Source organism: Psammomys obesus, unplaced genomic scaffold, assembly GCF_907164565.1.
Source record: "Psammomys obesus unplaced genomic scaffold, mPsaObe1.curated_primary_1811, whole genome shotgun sequence".
NCBI classification, from domain to species: domain Eukaryota; kingdom Metazoa; phylum Chordata; class Mammalia; order Rodentia; family Muridae; genus Psammomys; species Psammomys obesus.
The window spans coordinates 1,796,465-1,814,308 of record NW_026591918.1 but is presented as its reverse complement, the minus strand read 5'-3'; the positions used below and the strand labels follow the sequence as shown (position 1 = coordinate 1,814,308).

Below are 17,844 nucleotides of genomic sequence, written 5' to 3'. Positions count from 1 at the left end.
CGGCTGTGACTTGAGAGAGAGAGGGGGGCTGCATCATCAGGAGGCTCTGGGACCTGCGAAGGATGGAAGCCGTGCCTACGTTAGAGAAGGCGTTAGCTCTGGGAGCAGGCTGCAAGCGACGCGGCCTTGACCACCGCCGTCGCCGGCTCAGGGCTGACACCACGGAAGTCCTGCCGTCGGGGCCGGTAGAGTACGTAAGACGCGGAGCGCCTGCGCGCCGAGGACCGGCCCATTCCTAGGCGACCCGCGAACGCCGGCCTACGAGCGCCGCGGAAGTTTGGGCCTCGCCTCCCGCCGTCCGCCGTCACGTGCGGGCCGCGGCGGCCGCGTCGTCAGGTGGGGGCGGCGAGCCCGGCGCGGGCCGAGCAGGAAGTGAGGCGGCGGCCGAGCCATTCTTAAAGGGGCCCGAGAGCGCGCTCGGCGGCGGACCACCGAGGACCGGAAGGAAAATGGTAGGCGGCGGCGGAGGGCGGCCCGGAGGGGCCCCGAGCGCGGGCGGGCGGGAGGGCGGTGGGGACGCGGCCGCCGCCCGCACCGGGTCGGCCCTCGTGCCCGCGGCGGGATGGCCGGGCCCGGGCGGCGTTGGTGGCGGGCGCCGCGGCCCTGGCTGCATCCCGGCCTCGCCCGGCTCCCTGTTCCCGCATTCCTGAGAGTCGAGGCCGGTGGAACCCACGTGACCCAAGGTTCTAGGGTCCCCCTTAGGCAGCTGTCAGGCTCACTTCTGCTGCGTTTGGGCCGCGGTGCCGGTTCCCTTTGACGATGAACCCCAAGCGTAAAGATAAAGTGGAGAATTAAGTCAGTTGCTGTCAAGGACCTTGTGGGTCCTTCCCAAGTGTTTTTTAAGTAAGATCAAGTGCCATGGAAACAACAGGAAGACACGGTTGTTCTCCATAACTCCTCCCTTGGGAAACACTTCCATCCAGCAGATCTTACCATGGACTCTGAACCCAGTGAGCTCATGGATTTTCATCATTATGACCTTTCAGCTACACCCCAGGGTATTGACACTCTCATGTTCGAAGCATTCCTTTTCCTCATGCCTTCCCCTTGGCTTCTGGGATTCAGAACTCCTGGCTTTCCCCCTACCTCTGCTGATGCATCTTTCCCCTTGGCTTCCTTTCTCCATTCCCTGGACTGTGCCCACAAGAGCCCTAGGTTCCATCTCGAGGCTTCATTTTCTATTGTTTTTCTCTTTTCTGAATTCCTGGCTTCAGTTACCACCTACATTGAGTTGACTTGTGTGTTCCTATCTCTGGCCCTACTGAGATCCAACCAGCAGTTATATTCCACTTTTCGGTTAATATCTGTAGGAAGCATTTCCTCACAGAGATGCCACAGAAGCTCCGCAGTTTGTCCAAAAAGAACTCAGAGTTTCCTCCCCTTCATTCAGCCAGGATTCTGAAACATAGTTAACGGTGCCATTTGTGTCCCTTACACAAGCCAGAAGTCTCAAAGTTATCTCTGTAAGCCTGTGTTTCCTTCAAATCTCAAATCTATCCCAATTCATAGCTAGTGGTTAAGAGAGAGAGAGAGCGCTCTAGAGGTCAAGATAACTGGGTTGCTTCCTGGGTTCACTACCTGTAGATGCTTCTAGCCTATCTAAGCCTTAGAGCTCCTGCCCAAGGGGGTTGTTGTTACTGTAGGTGTGAGGGTTTGCCTTGTGAAGCAGGGGTGAGTCTCATGTTACATACGTGGTAACTGATGTTACTCACTTGTATGCTGATCTTCAGCCGCTCAGCCAGTTGTCATCTCTTCTCTGAAGTAGTCTTGCTGGTAACTAATGCTTCTGTGTTCTTTCTGGCTCCCTGCCTTCTAATTGAATATCACAGCAAGCATGATCTTATCAAAATTCAAATATGGCCATGTTTGCCTTCTTCACAATACTTAAAATGTGTTGATAGCTTCCATTTGCCCATGAGATAGAAATCTGAGTACCTACTAGGTCCTAACCTAGCCTTGGTCCTTGCTTCTGTTGTGGGCATCTGAGTCTCACTGTCATTTCATGCTGTTGGCTGCTGTGCTTGCTGTAATTATGTTAGATGGCTTTTTACTGTCACTGTTATTTGTGTAGGCAATCCAACTGGCCTGCCCTTACAGGCCTTTAGGGCTCTGACTACATCCTATGCCATCACCTGCACCTGGTGTGAGGGATATATCCCGCCCACCACCTCTCTCCCCTACCCCTATCTCTCTCTGTTCCGCCTCTACCCTCTCCCTTACCCCCTTTTCTCTCTTCCTTCCCCCCCAATAAATCTTATACCATACGTGTTGTATGACGCTATATCTTTATATATTACAAAAGTCAACACATTGTTCTTCACCACTTACAGGTTCTCAAAGCATCACGTGACTCTCCTATCTAGCCTTTATCACGGATACTAGTTTACATTTTCTTGCCTGGTGGCTTTGAAGTAGGTCTCTTCTGTGAAGCTAGTCTTAGCGTACTGTTGGTGCTCATTAACCATTCACTTATTGAATGTACCAATAGGTGAATGTTTCAACTATCATAAATAACATTTGTTTTTTTAGAATTTTAGAATTGCTTTTATAGCTTTGTACTCATTCTTAAATGTTTAAAGTGTAAACAGAGGTGAGTTAGCTAAGCCTGAGTTCATTCCCTTCTCTACCACCACCCCTGCCTTTTTAGAAGAAACAATTTATCTTCCTGCCTCTGCCTCTAAATGCTGGCATTACAGACATGTGCTTCTGGTTCCTGAGTTCTCCTTGTAGGAGGGGATTTGGGGCTCTGTTGTAGCATTGGGAAAGGAGAAAACACAAACTGAATTACACAGATTAAATCAAAGCATGTTTTCATCTTTTCCATAATGCTAGGGGTCATGTGAGGCAAGTGCCTTACAAAGAGAGACACTGAGCATGTTTTCATCTGTGTCTGACCCTAGGAGATCAAGCTTACACTTGTAGCTCTGATTTTCAGAGCTGAATGGTAAGACTTCTATCAAATACGTTTTGTCTTAAATAAAAATCCAAAGTCTTTATTAGTTTCCTTAATTCTATCTTTGGTCAAAGAAATTTAATCTTAGCTTTAGGCAGTTCCCTAATATTTTGCATCTCTCTAAAGAGAAGTAGAAGATTGAAGATTTGTATCTTTTGTTATTTTCTGTTGATTAGTACTCTTGGCTGGTGTGTAGGCCTTGGTTGTACAATAGCATACTGTATGATATGTGTCACACTTCTTTCTGACTACCAGGAGTTCAGAATTTGAAGGACAGTTAAAATGCTAGCCATTTCCTGCTTTAATCCCATAGGCAGTGAGACACCTAGGCTTCCATACATGTTATTTTCCATATATATTCCATATATATATACTTATTTATTTAACTTAGAATTGGAAGCCCTAATGCTTTGAGGTTCTGATGAGAAGTTCCACATTTTCTTGAAGGGGAATGGGAAACTTCTATATGAAAAATCCAAAGTGAACTTTTTACAACTTGACTCAAACCAACTATAAAAAATGTAAAACATGGGGGCATCTGAACGTTAGTTAGGTATTGGAGACTAGAATTTTGGTATGGTTTTTAAGTAGAACAGTTTGCTATCTTTATGTTTCCTGTGACACATGCTGTCTTTAATAGTCCGATATTTCTAGGTGAATGACTTGTAGTCTTTGGGTAAGAGAGTCCATTGGGGTATGGGTGTACTGTGGGCAGTGGAGCTGAGTGATACGTAGGATTTCACTGATCTGTTCTCCACATTGCTGTGTTTTGGAAGAGTCTTTAACTTATTGTATTGGGGGGCTTTGGGGGACAGGGTCTCACTCTGTAGACCCAGCGGCCCACTTAGACATCTTTCCGCCTCTTCCCCTCAAGTGCGCACCATCATGCCTGGTTAATTTTGTAATTTTACCTAATAAACATATCATCGCATGGCATGGTGGCATTTCACACTTGGCAATTCAGGGAGTCTAAAACAAAGAGGATCACAAGTTTGAGGCAACTTGGGCAACAACAGAAATCCTCTGTCAAAAACCAGACAGTTAAGGGCTGGGGCGACCGGTGAGTACATAAAGTGATTACTGTACAGACACAAGGATCTGGCCTTGATATTTATTTCCTCTGCTTTTGCTTTGTACATTATTTTTGTTGTTGTTTTTCAAGGAAACCGGTTTACTGAGTGTACTGCAAGGGTCGGCAGGCTGGACAGAATATTGCTTGCCTTTTCATGTATTCTTTGCTTTTTGTTATTGTTGGGTTTTGAGACAGTCTCTCTACATAGCCCCGGCTGTCCTGGAACTCTATATGTTGACCAGGCTCGGCTAAAATTCGCAGAGATCGCCTGCCTCTGCCTCCTGAATGCTGGGATTAAAGGTGTATGCCACTGCACCTGCTACTCTTGTACATCTAATAGCCAATTTTATGTCTTTAGTAGTCAACTAATTTGTAAATTGTTCATTATTTTACTGTCATGGTCATTTTTATTTTCTCTATAATTGTGAAACTCCAAAACAGTGAAGTGATGTTCCCTTTCTTGCCACACAGTGTGAAATATGTGCTTGCTCATCTGACAAAAGATGACCTCTCACTTCCACATTTCCTCCCTTCCTCTCCACTTCTAGTGAAGTGCTTGTTAGGATGTGCTTGGTTTTTTAAGTACTTAGCAGCCAAAGAGAAGGTTAAAGTGAAGCTGATGTTAGAGATGAACAGAGGTATGACTGAACCATGTAGATCAAGGTTGGTAGATTTGAAATTTTATTTTATTTTTTTACAGGATTTCCCTGTGTAGTCTTGGCTGTCCTGGACTCCCTTTATAGATCAGGATGGCCTCAGACTCACAGATGCCTGCCTGCCTCTGTCTCCCAGAGTGCTGGGATTACAGGGTTGCGCCACCATGCCCAGCTTTGAAAGTTCTTTAACATGCACAAATATTGAAGTTATGGCATTTTAAGTGTATGTATCCCTCTCTCTTGTAGAGTGAGTCTTTGGTGGTTTGTGATGTTGCTGAAGATTTAGTGGAAAAGCTGAGAAAGTTTCGTTTTCGAAAAGAAACCCACAATGCTGCCATTATAAGTAAGCTGAAGTTGCCTCAAAACTATATGATGTTAGTTTGTTTTCTCTTAAAGCTCCTTTGAATGTGCCAAGACTTTGGAAAGTAATTGGTGCATCCTCCTGTTGCATTTGCTGCCATTAACTCTGCAAGTTAAGAAACTGCTATTGCCATAGATAACCCCATGTCAGCTGCCTACTCAGCTCTGGAGAAGCCAATTGTCTTGGTCACTTGAGGAATGAGGGTTCCCATTTGTAGTAACCCAGGGGTGTTTGTCCTTCTCAGGGGGCTAACAATAGTGCAGACCAAACGTTTGCCCACACCTGGTAAAGTTCAGCATTGGGCCTTATTCCAATTCTACACTAAACTTGAGTCTCGTGGAGAGTGCTTTACTTGTTTTCATAAGTCTTTGTGGGCAGTGATTAGAAAGATGAAAGAAGGTCGAGGGAGTGAAAATGTAACGACTATAGACTTTGCTTAACAGAGACACATCAGGTAGTGTGAATTAAATCAGGTGGTGGCACCTTATGAAGTTTGGGTCTGTTAAATAAGTGCTGTCACGTGGTTATATGGTTAATAGGGAAAATGTGTAACAGTGCCACTTGCCATCAAAGAGGAGGCTATTTGAGGTCACATTGTGTGTCCTTAGGATTTAAATGTGAGTGTAGTGCAAACCCAAACATAGTTGACTCCTTAGGCAGGTAGGAAAGAATGAAGGCATAGGTAGTCTGGGTTTACTTTGATTTGTGTTTGGGTCATGCCACCTATATTTGAGTCTATTTGAACAGAGGTGGCGTTGGTAATTCACTTTTTCAGAATAAGGACTGTATGCTATGAAACTGTAATGCTGGAGGAGCTGGTGTCTTGGGATTTTTCTCTCCTGACTCCTGAGCTTTTCTTTTGCAGTTCTAACTGTGTTGCACTTAGACCAGTCTCAATCAGATTTATGTTGACAGCCACTTTTTGAAAGTTGCATTGGAGTTACAAAGTTCTCCCTACCTGCAGTGCATGTGAGGAGTGGATAGGTCTAAATTAGCAAGGTACATTCTGGGAATTCTGTCTGCAAACGTCAAAGCTTAAGTGTATTTTGTATTATGTCTCTTGATGCCTTAGGCGCTCCTCTCTCTCCATAGAGACTAAGGTCACATGGGTTGGGTTGTCAGGGTCACAATAGAATTATACTTTACTTATACTGTATTTTCATTGTAGTGAAGATTGACAAGGATAAACGCCTGGTGGTACTGGATGAGGAACTTGAGGTTTGTTCAATGAGCTAAATACAATTTTTATAGTTAAGCAATTATTGTTGTCCAAATAATGCAATGTCAGTTTCATGTACTAAAACAAGTTCTGGACCTTCTTAAATACATACTATTTATGCATGAAAAGCATGGGCTAATTACTGGTTTCACGTTGTCTTGCTGATTTAACTGCCTTCCTTAAAGCATTAATGTGATCCAGCATTGTAAGTAGGAGTTAGAGCTCTAGTAAAGATGAGTCAGCTTCATAACTTATGAGCTGCGCAGACTGATAGAAAGCGGAAGCTTTAGTTACCTACTTGAGTAGGTAACTAGAGTAGAATTACTGTTTCCTCTGGAGGTATTGCTGTGTCACCAGTCACTTGCTGTTTCCTGACACTTGGAACATAAACATAGAAGGAACACTGACCTTCAGCCCCATGTTTTGTTAATAAATAGAAACCATTCTGTATGTGATAATGAACTCATGGCTCTTAGCAGAGTGGGTTTTTGCGTAAGGACATGCTTCACACTTCTTTTCTCTGCGGCATTAGGGCGTCTCTCCAGATGAACTCAAAGATGAGCTACCTGAGCGGCAGCCTCGATATCCTTTTCTAAGTGCTTTGGGAAGCTTTGTTAGTCACCAGGGTTTTATTTATGAGCCCATTTGTTAAACCTTCAAAAGATATATTTTATATGGCATGAAAACGATGAAGGGGACTGTTCAGGAGACAGGAGGAGTGTAGAGGGACAAATGTGAGCAAAGAACCAAATATATATGTAAAGCCCATTATTTTATAATGCTGACTATGAAGCCAATGAAAGAATAAAAACATATCTTACAAGCAGTCCATCCATATCCTGACCAACCAAATTAAAATATGTATGCTTATATTAGACAAGAAAAATGAAAGTTGGTGTCCTAATAGGATTAAAACAAAACAAAACAATTCTCTTTATTCCAATGTGCATGCATTAAAAATTGAGAAAGAAAAAAGTTCATATTAAATCTGTACTTTTAACAATTTTCTATTTGAAAGGCTACATGATTTTGTGATTTGCCTTTGGTTTTATGTCACAAGTGTGGTAGTAAATGGCGCCAGGTGTTGCTAATTGTCTGTCTTAGACAATGGTTTAGTTTCTTAACTTGAGAAAAACCTTCATTGTGTATAGTTACAAGTATCAGCATGATGATGGAAGAGTTTCTTATCCTCTGTGCTTTATTTTCTCCAGTCCTGTTGGTAAGTTAATTTCTTTAATAATGTATATTTCTCTTTGATATAATTGAATCATCTTTTGCTAAACATTTTTGCTATTCATAAAGGTGAAGTTGTTGAATAACCTAAACTGAGGTCAGTTTGTGTGTGTTGTACACACACTTGTACGCATCCCCTCAAGAGCAGGTACCGTAAAGCATTGTCTCTTGGGATGTGCTTACCTTAGCTGGTCAATTCCCAGAAGTGCAATTGTTGAGTTAAATCCTACATTTATGATTCTGGAACACAATAACATCTTTTTGAATCAGAAGTATATATTTTCATTTTGTTTAAGTATGTGATCTTTGTGTGACCATGTTAATATGCTGTGTTTATCTTTTTAGAAATAGTTACCAGTGGTAAGCCTGTAATCTTGAAGATGGTTCTTGTACTATTGAAATTAAAATAGTGCTGAACAAAGTTTCTAATGTCTGTCAAGACTCTGAAAATCAGGACCCAGAGAGACCTAGAACCACTTTTGATGATGTGATAAATCTTTGTGAAAGATAAAAGTAATAGAAACCAGTATCTTTTCAAAAGCTACCATTCGTTTCCATGCTGATGTCTTCCAGGGTGCAAGCCTGAGCAGCAGATGATGTATGCTGGGAGTAAGAACAAGCTAGTCCAGACAGCTGAGCTGACCAAGGTAGTGTGTGCGCTGGGCGGGTTTATTGATGCTTTCCTTCAGCACACAGAGCAAAAGCCAGGCAGCCTGACGTGGAAGTATTTTCCTGTAGCTGAAGCTTTGAAGGCTAATGTGATACATCAGTAAAGCTTTGTATTTATTAGTAGGAAAGAGAACGATAACAATCTTTGAGCCAAAATGTGTTTTTAAAACAAATTGATTAGAAAAAAATAACTTATCAGAAAAGCCACTGTAACCATGCATGGTGGTGGGTGCCTGTAAGCCCAGCACTGGAGAAGAAGCTGAGGCAGGTGGGTCATGAGTTCAAGGCCACACTGGGACACACAATGAGATTATCTCCATGAGGGTGGGTAGCGGAATCATGGTAACTGCTAAGCCTATCAAGTCTTTTATACTGTCTGTACCCTATTGTACTAGACCTGACATTATTCATTTACACATTACTTTATGACTTCTATAATCTCATTCTGTACTGGTGTTGAGATTGATGGTCATATCTCTGTAAATAAGAAAATAGGTTCAGGGTCCTGTGAGATGGCTCACTGGGTAACCAGACTTACGGCCAATCTCAGTTTGATCCCTAAAACACACATGGTGCAAGCAGAGAACCACCTCCTGAAAGTTGTCCTCTGACCTCTGCATGTGTACTGTGGCTCATGTGCATGTGTGTGTTTGTACAGGGACACATGTACACACACACAAGGGTAACTTTAAAAGCAAACTAGAGAAAAGCAGGTTCGGAAGATAATTTGCTTAGGTCTGTTAGCTAGAGCTAAGATTCAGAATTACAGTTGGCTCCAGACCCCGTCTGTTTCCTGAAATGCCTCGGCTTCCTACAGCGCTTGTGCTTTCTGGCCTGTGAGTTCAGATCCCTCCTGGAGAACTTTAACTGTGGGCTCTAATATAGCCTTATCAGATTAGTCAGCAGCCGGTGTTGACATCTGATACCTGAGCTGTGAAAGATGGGCCTTATGTTTCTCCAGCTTCTAGCTAGGTTGTTTTAGATTTGTATGCTTGGCTGTTTTTTCTAATGGGCAAGGTTTACAGAGTTGCTCTTTTAGTATGTATGTGCTAATTCAGAATTTGTGGTTTTGAAAGACTCTAGGTTTTATGTCATCTTGATTGCTATACTTTGGTTACTTAAGTATTTAGCATTTAAAGAAGCGTAATACTGCTGAAAAGTACATCTCATTTACTAAGGTAAGTCATGACCAACAGGAAGGAAACAGAATGTAGGTTGTTTGGTTTTTTTGTTTTGTTTTGTTTTTCTTGTTTGTTTTTGGTTTTTGAGACAGGATTTCTCTGTGTAGCCCTAGTTGTTCTGGGATGTTCTATAGACTAGGCTGGCCTTGAACTCAGAATCTTCCTGTCTTCACCTCCCAAGTGCTGGGATTTAAGGCCTGCAAGACTCTCACCTCTACCACTACCCCCACCCCTGGCTAAGAATGAAGTACAATGTAGAGATTGTACAATGAAGTACAATGAAGTACTCAGTACAATGTAGAGATTTTTCCCCCCCTAGAGTGATGGAATATGACTTCAGTTTGTTTGCTCTTTCCTTCCTTAAGGTATTTGAAATAAGAAACACTGAAGACCTAACTGAAGAATGGTTACGTGAGAAACTTGGATTTTTCCACTAATGTGAACTTCTGTGTTTCTAAAGTATTTATGTATTAACCTGACCATACTGGAACCAGACATAATTATTTATGCCTAAAAATGCACTGTTACTTACAGTTCGTTTCCTGCAGTAAAGAAAAACTCTTCATTTGTGCAGTTTGAACAAAGGGGAAATCATCTTCATAGTAATGAAACTTTGTGAAGTGTTTCCTTGTCTCTGTTATTATTGGATGGACTACTTTTCTCCAGGGATGAGTTGTACCCTTGTGACTAATTTCTATAACTTATGATTCAGAATCTGTTACTGTTTGCAGACACTGTTGGAAGGTGGGTACTCGACTGTGACCGACAACGGACCCTCCTTTGGCCACTCTGGGTGCTGGCAGTTTCTAAGTGCAAAGAGCATTTACCACTTGGCACATCACTGAGTCTCAGTTGGGGCTAAAGTCGTAAGGGGCCAATTTGGAGCCATGAAGAGTGATTTAGTAGAACCTCCGTTGCACTTCCCATCAGTTTCCATTTTTTCTTGGTTTAATCAAGTCTAGAAATTAAATCAATCACTCATTCCTGTGGTCTGGGAGTTCAGTTTTGCGGTAGAGTTAGGATTATTAGGTTGTCTTCTTATGGAAAATAGCATGCAGGTCTTAGAGACTGGTGAGTTCTACAATCAAAGGCTTCGTTTCTGATGATGCCACCAGTAGGGAGTTAGAATGTAGCTTGGTAACACTCTAAAGCCCCTCCTATTGTCTTGTGAGCACTGGCCTAGATATGTTAATTCTGTGCCTTTGATTTGTCAGCTTTAACATTAGCTTAAGACTTCTACACTGCCAGTATTCTAGATTTGGTGAAATTAATACTTTTTTAGAGGGTTCAAGTAAAACAATTTTCTAATATGTATAACTGAAGTTTGTAATAAAACCAACTTGTTATTTTTAAAATTCCAACTATCTGCCCAAAGTTGTGAATATATGGTAGGTGATAGTTATAATTTGGGGTATAGTTGCTATTACTTTTGTGCCATATGTAAGCATCATTTAAAACTTTGGTCATAGTTAATAACAACACAGCAATAAATGTCATACCTTTTATCCTAATGTCAAAAGAAGTTCTCATGTGGAGTGAGCCTGTCACGTTAGAGGTGAGAGCGTCATCAGGAAGCAAGGCTTCTAATCTACTTGCAATTATTATGTCACACTTAAGAAAGTGAGAGAAACTGCTGAATAGTAGTTTGCTTTAAAGAGAAAAGTAGAGAGACTGTGTAGAGGCTGACCAAATTCTTGTATTAAGAAGGTAATCATCAGATTGGTGTGGTGACACACGCCTTTAATTCTAGCACGTGGGAGGCAGAGGCTGGGAATCTCTTTGAGTTCAAGGCTAGCCTGGTCTACAAATTGAGTCCAGGACAGCTAGGTCTACACATAGAGACCCTGTCTGGAAAAAAAAAAAAAAAAAAAGGAAGGTAATTATTTTGAGCTGGGCCCTGGTGGTGCACACCTTTGATCCCAGCACTTAGGAGGCAGAGATAGACAGATCTCTGGATCTCTGAGCTCCAGGCCAGCTTGTTCTGCAGAGCAAGTTCCAAGACAGGCAGGGCTACACAGAGAAACCCTGACTCAAACCTTACCACACCTCATTTCCCTACCCATCCCCCCAAAAAAAGAAAAGAAAAACTAGCAAAAGCATCATTATGCTGGCTGTGTTCATTGCATGGTATTTGTCTTGTTGAGGGCTCTGCGCCAGTTTCACTGGAGGAAAGGTAGTTGGAATTTTCATAGTGTAATAGAGTGTGTTGTATTCCCAGCTGTGTGTTCGCTAGCCTGTGTGTCAGGAAGCAATTGCAAGCGCTTGAGGAGGTGTTTGTATTGGATCGTGAATGGAAAAGTTAGTTTACTTCAGTGTCCAGACAGTGAGAAAACTTCATCCAAGAAGTTTAAGGGGTCCTTATACAGGTGTTTTGGTATGGGCTAGATAATAACTTGCTTATAATCCTACAGAAATGCAAATGAGATCCAAGTAGAGAGCGACTTGAATGTTTTGAATGATGCAAATAAGGTTTTTCACCTGGTTGTATTAAGTACACTTTCAAAAGCAGTGCTACAAGAGCACACGGTTTGAATGTGGTTCTTTACTTTGGCTTGCTTATTTCATTTAGTTTTGAAACTTCAAAGCCTTTCATCAGGTCGATGGCACTGACCTGCCATGTACAGGACTCTTACTCTCCAGTTCTAGCAGCAGCACAGAGGTGAGCAGCTTTCTTTTTCAGGCTTGTCAGGCCCTTACCAATAAGTGAGCCTTTGTAAGGCAGCACATTGAATTGGGGCATTAATAGAGCATTTTTATTCTGTCTGTCCTTAGACAGGTTTATATGTTTCTCTTTACCTAAAATTTACATTCTTTTAAAGTATTTTTAAAATTCTTTTTCTGCCTTTCCATAAAGAATATGTCCAGATTTTTACACTCCATGATTTTCTGGAACAACCATTCCCACTCAGCCTTAAATCTTTATCTTTACTTTTTGGTAGCCACTCTTTCTAGGAACCTCTTTCTTTTTTTAAGTTTGGAAATTTCCGATCTTAGCTAACTTGTGCGTAACATCTAATGTTAGAACCAACTAGGAATCACAATGTATGTGTAATACAGTTTTTATGACAACCTAAGTGACGTATGAAGAAAGGTATTCTCAGGTTACTGTGCTGAAATTCCAAAATGCTTTGAGTTTTGAACAGTAATCACTTTGCTCTGGTAGTAAAACAGTTCCGTGAGGAAAAAGCTGATTGACTGTGTGTTTAAGTGACTTCTGAACTGTGTGAATTGTCTGTCCGAGGAGTTTGCTGGATGCCCAGTGCAGGGAAAGCATTAATAAATAATTGTAACAAAATGTGTGCTGGCATTTTCCCCTCCCTATTTGTCTCCTATTTTCAGGAGCCAAACTTAGCCATAAACTGTACCCTGGTCTGACACTTTCACTTAATGGTTTCCAGTTAGCAGAGTTTATTGCCAAATTAAACTTGGCTCTTTTCCCACCTAAAAATAAACTAAGGAAGGTGCACCTAAGAAATGTTTGAACACTTGCAAAACTCAAGTGACTCCTTCAATCTGTGTGTGGACTAGTGAACAGATACTTTCATAAGAGTTGAAAGGCCAGTGTTTGGGGAGTAGAGAGTGAGCTGTATTCTGTCACTTCTGTTAATATGGTTGTATTCCTAGTTTGTTCTGTAGACTGATAATACTGGAATCCATAAAGTTGGAGCCTTTACAGCTTACGTGAAGAAATGTTGCAAACATTTCTGGATGAATCTTATTTTGTATTTCTGAAAGAATGTAAATAATCTCCTAGGCCTCTTCATTCATGCTGATAGTTCCAAAGTGAATGTTTCTTGCTAGGCCATTTGACATTTCAGATCAATGATCATATTCCTGTAATGTTAAAACAGTTACGTTGCGCTTTGATGGAAACGATTTCTTGCTTTTTGGAATATAATTACTTGAATATTGTTTGAGATCACTAATATGCCAGGGCGCGTCCCACTGATTTTGATGGTCCAATGTAATCTCATTCAGGAGGCTTGAACATTGGTGGTTTAGTCTTGTGAATTTTAACAGTTCTCTGTCATTGTGTAAGAAAACCAACAGCTGGCACCACTTCTTGAGCTGTGGTTCCAGTCTGCTAATTCATCCGCATGTTTACTTTGGAGTCTTTTGGTAAGCATGGTCCTTGTACTGGTTTAAATAAAATGCTAACATGAAAGCACTTCCAGTGTTTCATTTTTTACTTATTTTCCACTTCCCCTTTGTAACTACTGATGCCTGCCTCTCAATTTCTTTGATGAGCCACATGCCTATTTAGCAGTTTACTTGATTTGGGAAAACTGAATAACAACAATGATGAAGAAAAGGAATCCTTGGGTGACTTGATGGAAGGAGAACAGAATGACATTGATCCTACTAAAACTCAGTCTGCTGTGAAAGGATGGATTTGTAAGAAAGTCAGTGAACAACAGTAGAGACAGAAGGGCTGATTCCAGATGATGAATCTGGCCTTAAAAGGGAGAATTAGAAGTTAGGAGGTCTGTGTGTCTCTGAGCAAACCTGTCAGAGGTTACATTATTAGAAATAGCTTCATTGTTTATAATCATATATTGAAAAACCATCCTGCTGTTACTTAGGGACTAAACTACAGAGTCTATGCCGTGGGTGTCTGTTAGAATGGATAAATGCAAATCACCAATGTGCTTTAGGGTTTACCGGGTAGGTTCTATTTATGATTAAATCTGCTAATAGTCACAACTTAATTTGGCTATGAAAGGAGTAATTAGTGACTTCCTTCCTGTTCTCAACAGGAGAACTGGCCAGAGCCAGTTTTTTCTTATTTCTCAAATTTGGTCAGTTAGCTACTCAAGGAAAACAAAACAAAACATTTAAAAAATTATTTCACCTTCGCTTAAAAATACTTATTTAAAAATTAATTTAAATCCTTGTTGGTTTCCAGCAACAAAAAGTATCTGTAAGCATTCAGGTCCCAGCATGGGCCCAGAGTGTTTTGCACAGGCTATTCCCTGAGTGGACACTGCATCCCAGCTGGCTGAAGCCAGAGGCAGCCATTTTCTGTGGTATTGCCCAACGGGCAGCAAATAAGTATCTGGGTCAATTATTCTTTTCAATGAGACAGCTATGTAAGTGTGAGAATGCTGTTTTGGGGGGAAGAAGCAGTAAGCAGCCCCGAGCAGAGGAAAAGATGCCAGCTCTGGCAGTGTGGACTAAAGCAGCAGGCTGGGTCGGGGAGCCCCCAATTACAGAGCCACGTTTGGGTTGGGGCTCCTTTGATCCAGGGTCTCTCTTCGGTTTGCCCTCTTCCCAAGGCCTGGTTGGTCAGCTTTTTCTGGATGTTCTGCACGTCTGTTAGCAGAAAACCTCAATTCTGATGTCAGCATGCACAGATGTTTGCTTGTATACAGAAGTGCCAAACTACAGGACCAGCTCCAGGTTGTCTGCCACCGTGGCCTGTATCCACATTCAGCCCAGCCCAGCCTACAAGTATACCCTGGGCTGCGGCCCGGCTGGAGGGGCCGTACCAGGGTAATCTTTAGTTTTAATTCATTCCAAAAAAAGGTGCGCTTGCTTGTGGTTTTATGCTTAGCCAAATCTCTTTACATTTTTGGTATAAACTGGAGGCAGGCATGATTTCCATAGTAATGCACAATTATGATTGATAGTACTGTGAATATTTATATACATATAGCTGTTTCCCATTATACCTGTTTTCTTGTTTAGAGAAGAAAATTCCAAACAAAATCATGGTGACTTAATTTCAATGATAGATCTTTGTATAGTTTCTAGAGAGAAGCTTATAAATTGTGTTCTGTTTGTAATACTTTATTTGTATAGCTCTAACAGGAAGTGTTGATAATCACGCAGTGGTATCCTTGTTCTTTGGACACCTAAGCTGGAGCTGTACCTATCAGATTCAGCAAGAAACGCTAACAGGCATGCATGCCTGTATACTTACACTCGGTACACTCGGTACACACAGCATCACCTCTTAGGATCCATAGATGATTGGCGCCAGGGTCCCTCCTTTGGTACCAGAGGCTGTGGGTGTTCAGTTCCCATATGTAAGATGATCTAGCATTCATATAAGACCTATGCACATCCTTCTGTGTCAGGTTAGGTAGGATACCTGACACCATGTAAATCCTATGTAAGTAGTTGCTGCATTGTTTAGGGACTAGTAGTAAGAAAAAGACCATACATATTCAATATAGGTGAAGGTTTTTTTAAGTATTTATTTATTTAAAAAATAAATACTTGTAGTTGGTTGAATCCATAGCTACGGAATGCATGGAGAGCTAGTTATCTAATCTGTTTCATTTCCTATGAGTATAGATCAGAGAAGGCATGGTGGTCTTTCCATAACATGCTGGAGACTCAGGAAAGCTGAAGGTTTAATTCTAGTATCAGTCCAGTGGCCTAAGAAAAAGGCAGCCAGCGATGTAAGCACCAGTCAAAGAGCAGAGAAAGTGGATGTCCCAGCTGCAGAGATAGACGGGAAACACCAGATTTCCATGTAATTCTTTGAAGCTCTGTTCAGGCCTTCTGTGGACTGGCTGATGACGGCCACCCACAAAGGAAACAGCATCAGATCCAACTGTGGATCTCACTCAGACACCTAACGTTTAATATGGAAATCACCTCTACTGGCCAGATTGACAGAATTAACTGTCTCTGGACCATAAAGTTATTAAGGCCAAGGGCCGAGTGATGGCTCAGCAGTCAAGGGCCTTGCTTTTCCAAAGTCCTCAAATCCAGTTTCCAACTGACATTGGGCAGCTCACAACGTTCTGAAGCTCCAGTGCCAGGAACCAGGCCTTGGGCCCACATAGAATAATAAATCTTTAAGAAAAGGAATGAGAATATCAAGGTTAAAGTTTTGGAGATTTCCTTAAAACTGCCAAGGCTTTGGATTTCCTTTTTTGTTTCTTTGCGGGTGTTTATCATGTCCTTTAACCCCAGGAATCAGGGTTGGTGGCTCTTGCTGGCATCCCGGCGGGTGCTGCCACTCTGCTTTGATGCATGTGCTCGACACGCGTGTGTGCCTGCGTCACACAGGGCTTTCACCCCCAGAACTGCGAGTCGGACCTCACACGCCCGTGTCCCACCGCTGAGCTACATCTCAAGTGTTTCATCTCCCTGCCTCTTGATACGGGCACCTTGCTGTGTGAGGTCCCAGGGGTTTGCCCATATTCGTGGGCGCTTCAGAAGGGATGCCCTTGTGCGTTTGTAAGCCCTGTAAGTCTATAATGCCTCCAGAGGGAGGGTTTCTTACTCTAAATGCAATGTTTGTAGACAGATTTGTTAAATCTTGGGAGCATAAGGAGTTATCTTTCAAGTCGGTCTAAAACATCCTGCAGTTTGGTTTTAGTGTGGATAAATGTAACGTGAATTTTCCCGTTCAGGCTCTTGATTTCACTATCTCCTGTATCCATGTGATGATAAGGGATGTTCCCCAGTTATCCCTCACTGGCTTATCAGAGGCCCACATCTGGCAGGGCAGAATGGACGTAGACATGGCAAAGGTTAGAGGGCTTTGGGGAGAGAAGGATCTTGGGAAGAAGAAGGGAGAGCAAGGCCGCGATGGGTTATCCAGCATGTGACTGGATCATGTGGATCGAGGAAAGCAGCCCAGATGAGAGAATAAGCAAGTGTTATGGAACTATGGATGGGAATTAGCCCAGTTAGAAATTATTAGAGCAGATGGCGTGGGATGGGCCTTGGGAGGTAAAGACAGCTTAGGAGGTAATATCTGCCCCAGGTGAAGTAAGGCCATTCTGTCAGGTCTCTGTGTCTTTATTGATTTCGATAACAGGTTAGAGAATACTGCTGTAATACTTATAGGGTTCATAGCAAACATTATTAGATCATACTTTTAAATGAACCACAACAATGGGTGTTTTGCCTGTATCACTGACAGTTGTGAGCTGCCAGGTGGGTGCTGGTTCTCTGTAAGAGCTGTGCACTTAGTCACTGAGCCAGCTCTCTACTTCCTCCTCCCTTCTTTTGTGTTAAAGTTTTCTTTTGTCAAACATACTGAGTCTGTTGTCTGATTGGTCCCTCAGATGTTTAAGTTTGAGACATCCAAGGACATTCGGCAAGTGAGAGCAAAGCACAGGAACAGAACAGTCAATCAACCTAGGTCCGAGCACACCTGGAGCAGGTTGAAACCACAGATAATGAAGTTATGATGGCTGCCAGTAAAGTAGCTAGATGCAGGAGTTTAGTGCATAGTTTATGGCCTTGAGTCTTCCACTGTGTGTCTAGATGCCTGTGGGATTAGAGGGTTCCGGTTCTGTGGCTCCTAAGAGGTGACCTTGGACTGGAGACGATACGGTTAAATAAAGCTGTGGCACTAATGAGGGCTCACATGCTCCAGGTCGTAGACTCTTAAAGGCCCTTGACAACTGTGCAAAGACTGAGTCCTTCCGATTGAGTCTACTTCCCATGTGTCTTTTGGTAAACAATGTGGTATCTGGTCAGGACTGTTCCTTACAACCACAGTAAGCCTGACTGACTTACTCATGGATCACAC

The 17,844-nt window shown here is 42.4% G+C and overlaps 1 protein-coding gene across 1 annotated transcript; it reads left to right on the top strand.

The window, feature by feature from the left end:
- The first annotated feature begins 253 nt into the window (after nt 1–253).
- Nucleotides 254–13,512, top strand: Gmfb (glia maturation factor beta). The gene is made up of 7 exons (XM_055612347.1): nt 254–452; nt 4,928–5,024; nt 6,211–6,260; nt 6,794–6,843; nt 7,398–7,480; nt 8,068–8,141; nt 9,710–13,512. The coding sequence occupies exons 1-7, from the start codon at nt 450–452 to the stop codon at nt 9,779–9,781; spliced, it is 429 nt and encodes a 142-aa protein (XP_055468322.1). The 5' UTR covers nt 254–449; the 3' UTR covers nt 9,782–13,512.
- The last annotated feature ends 4,332 nt before the right edge of the window (nt 13,513–17,844 follow it).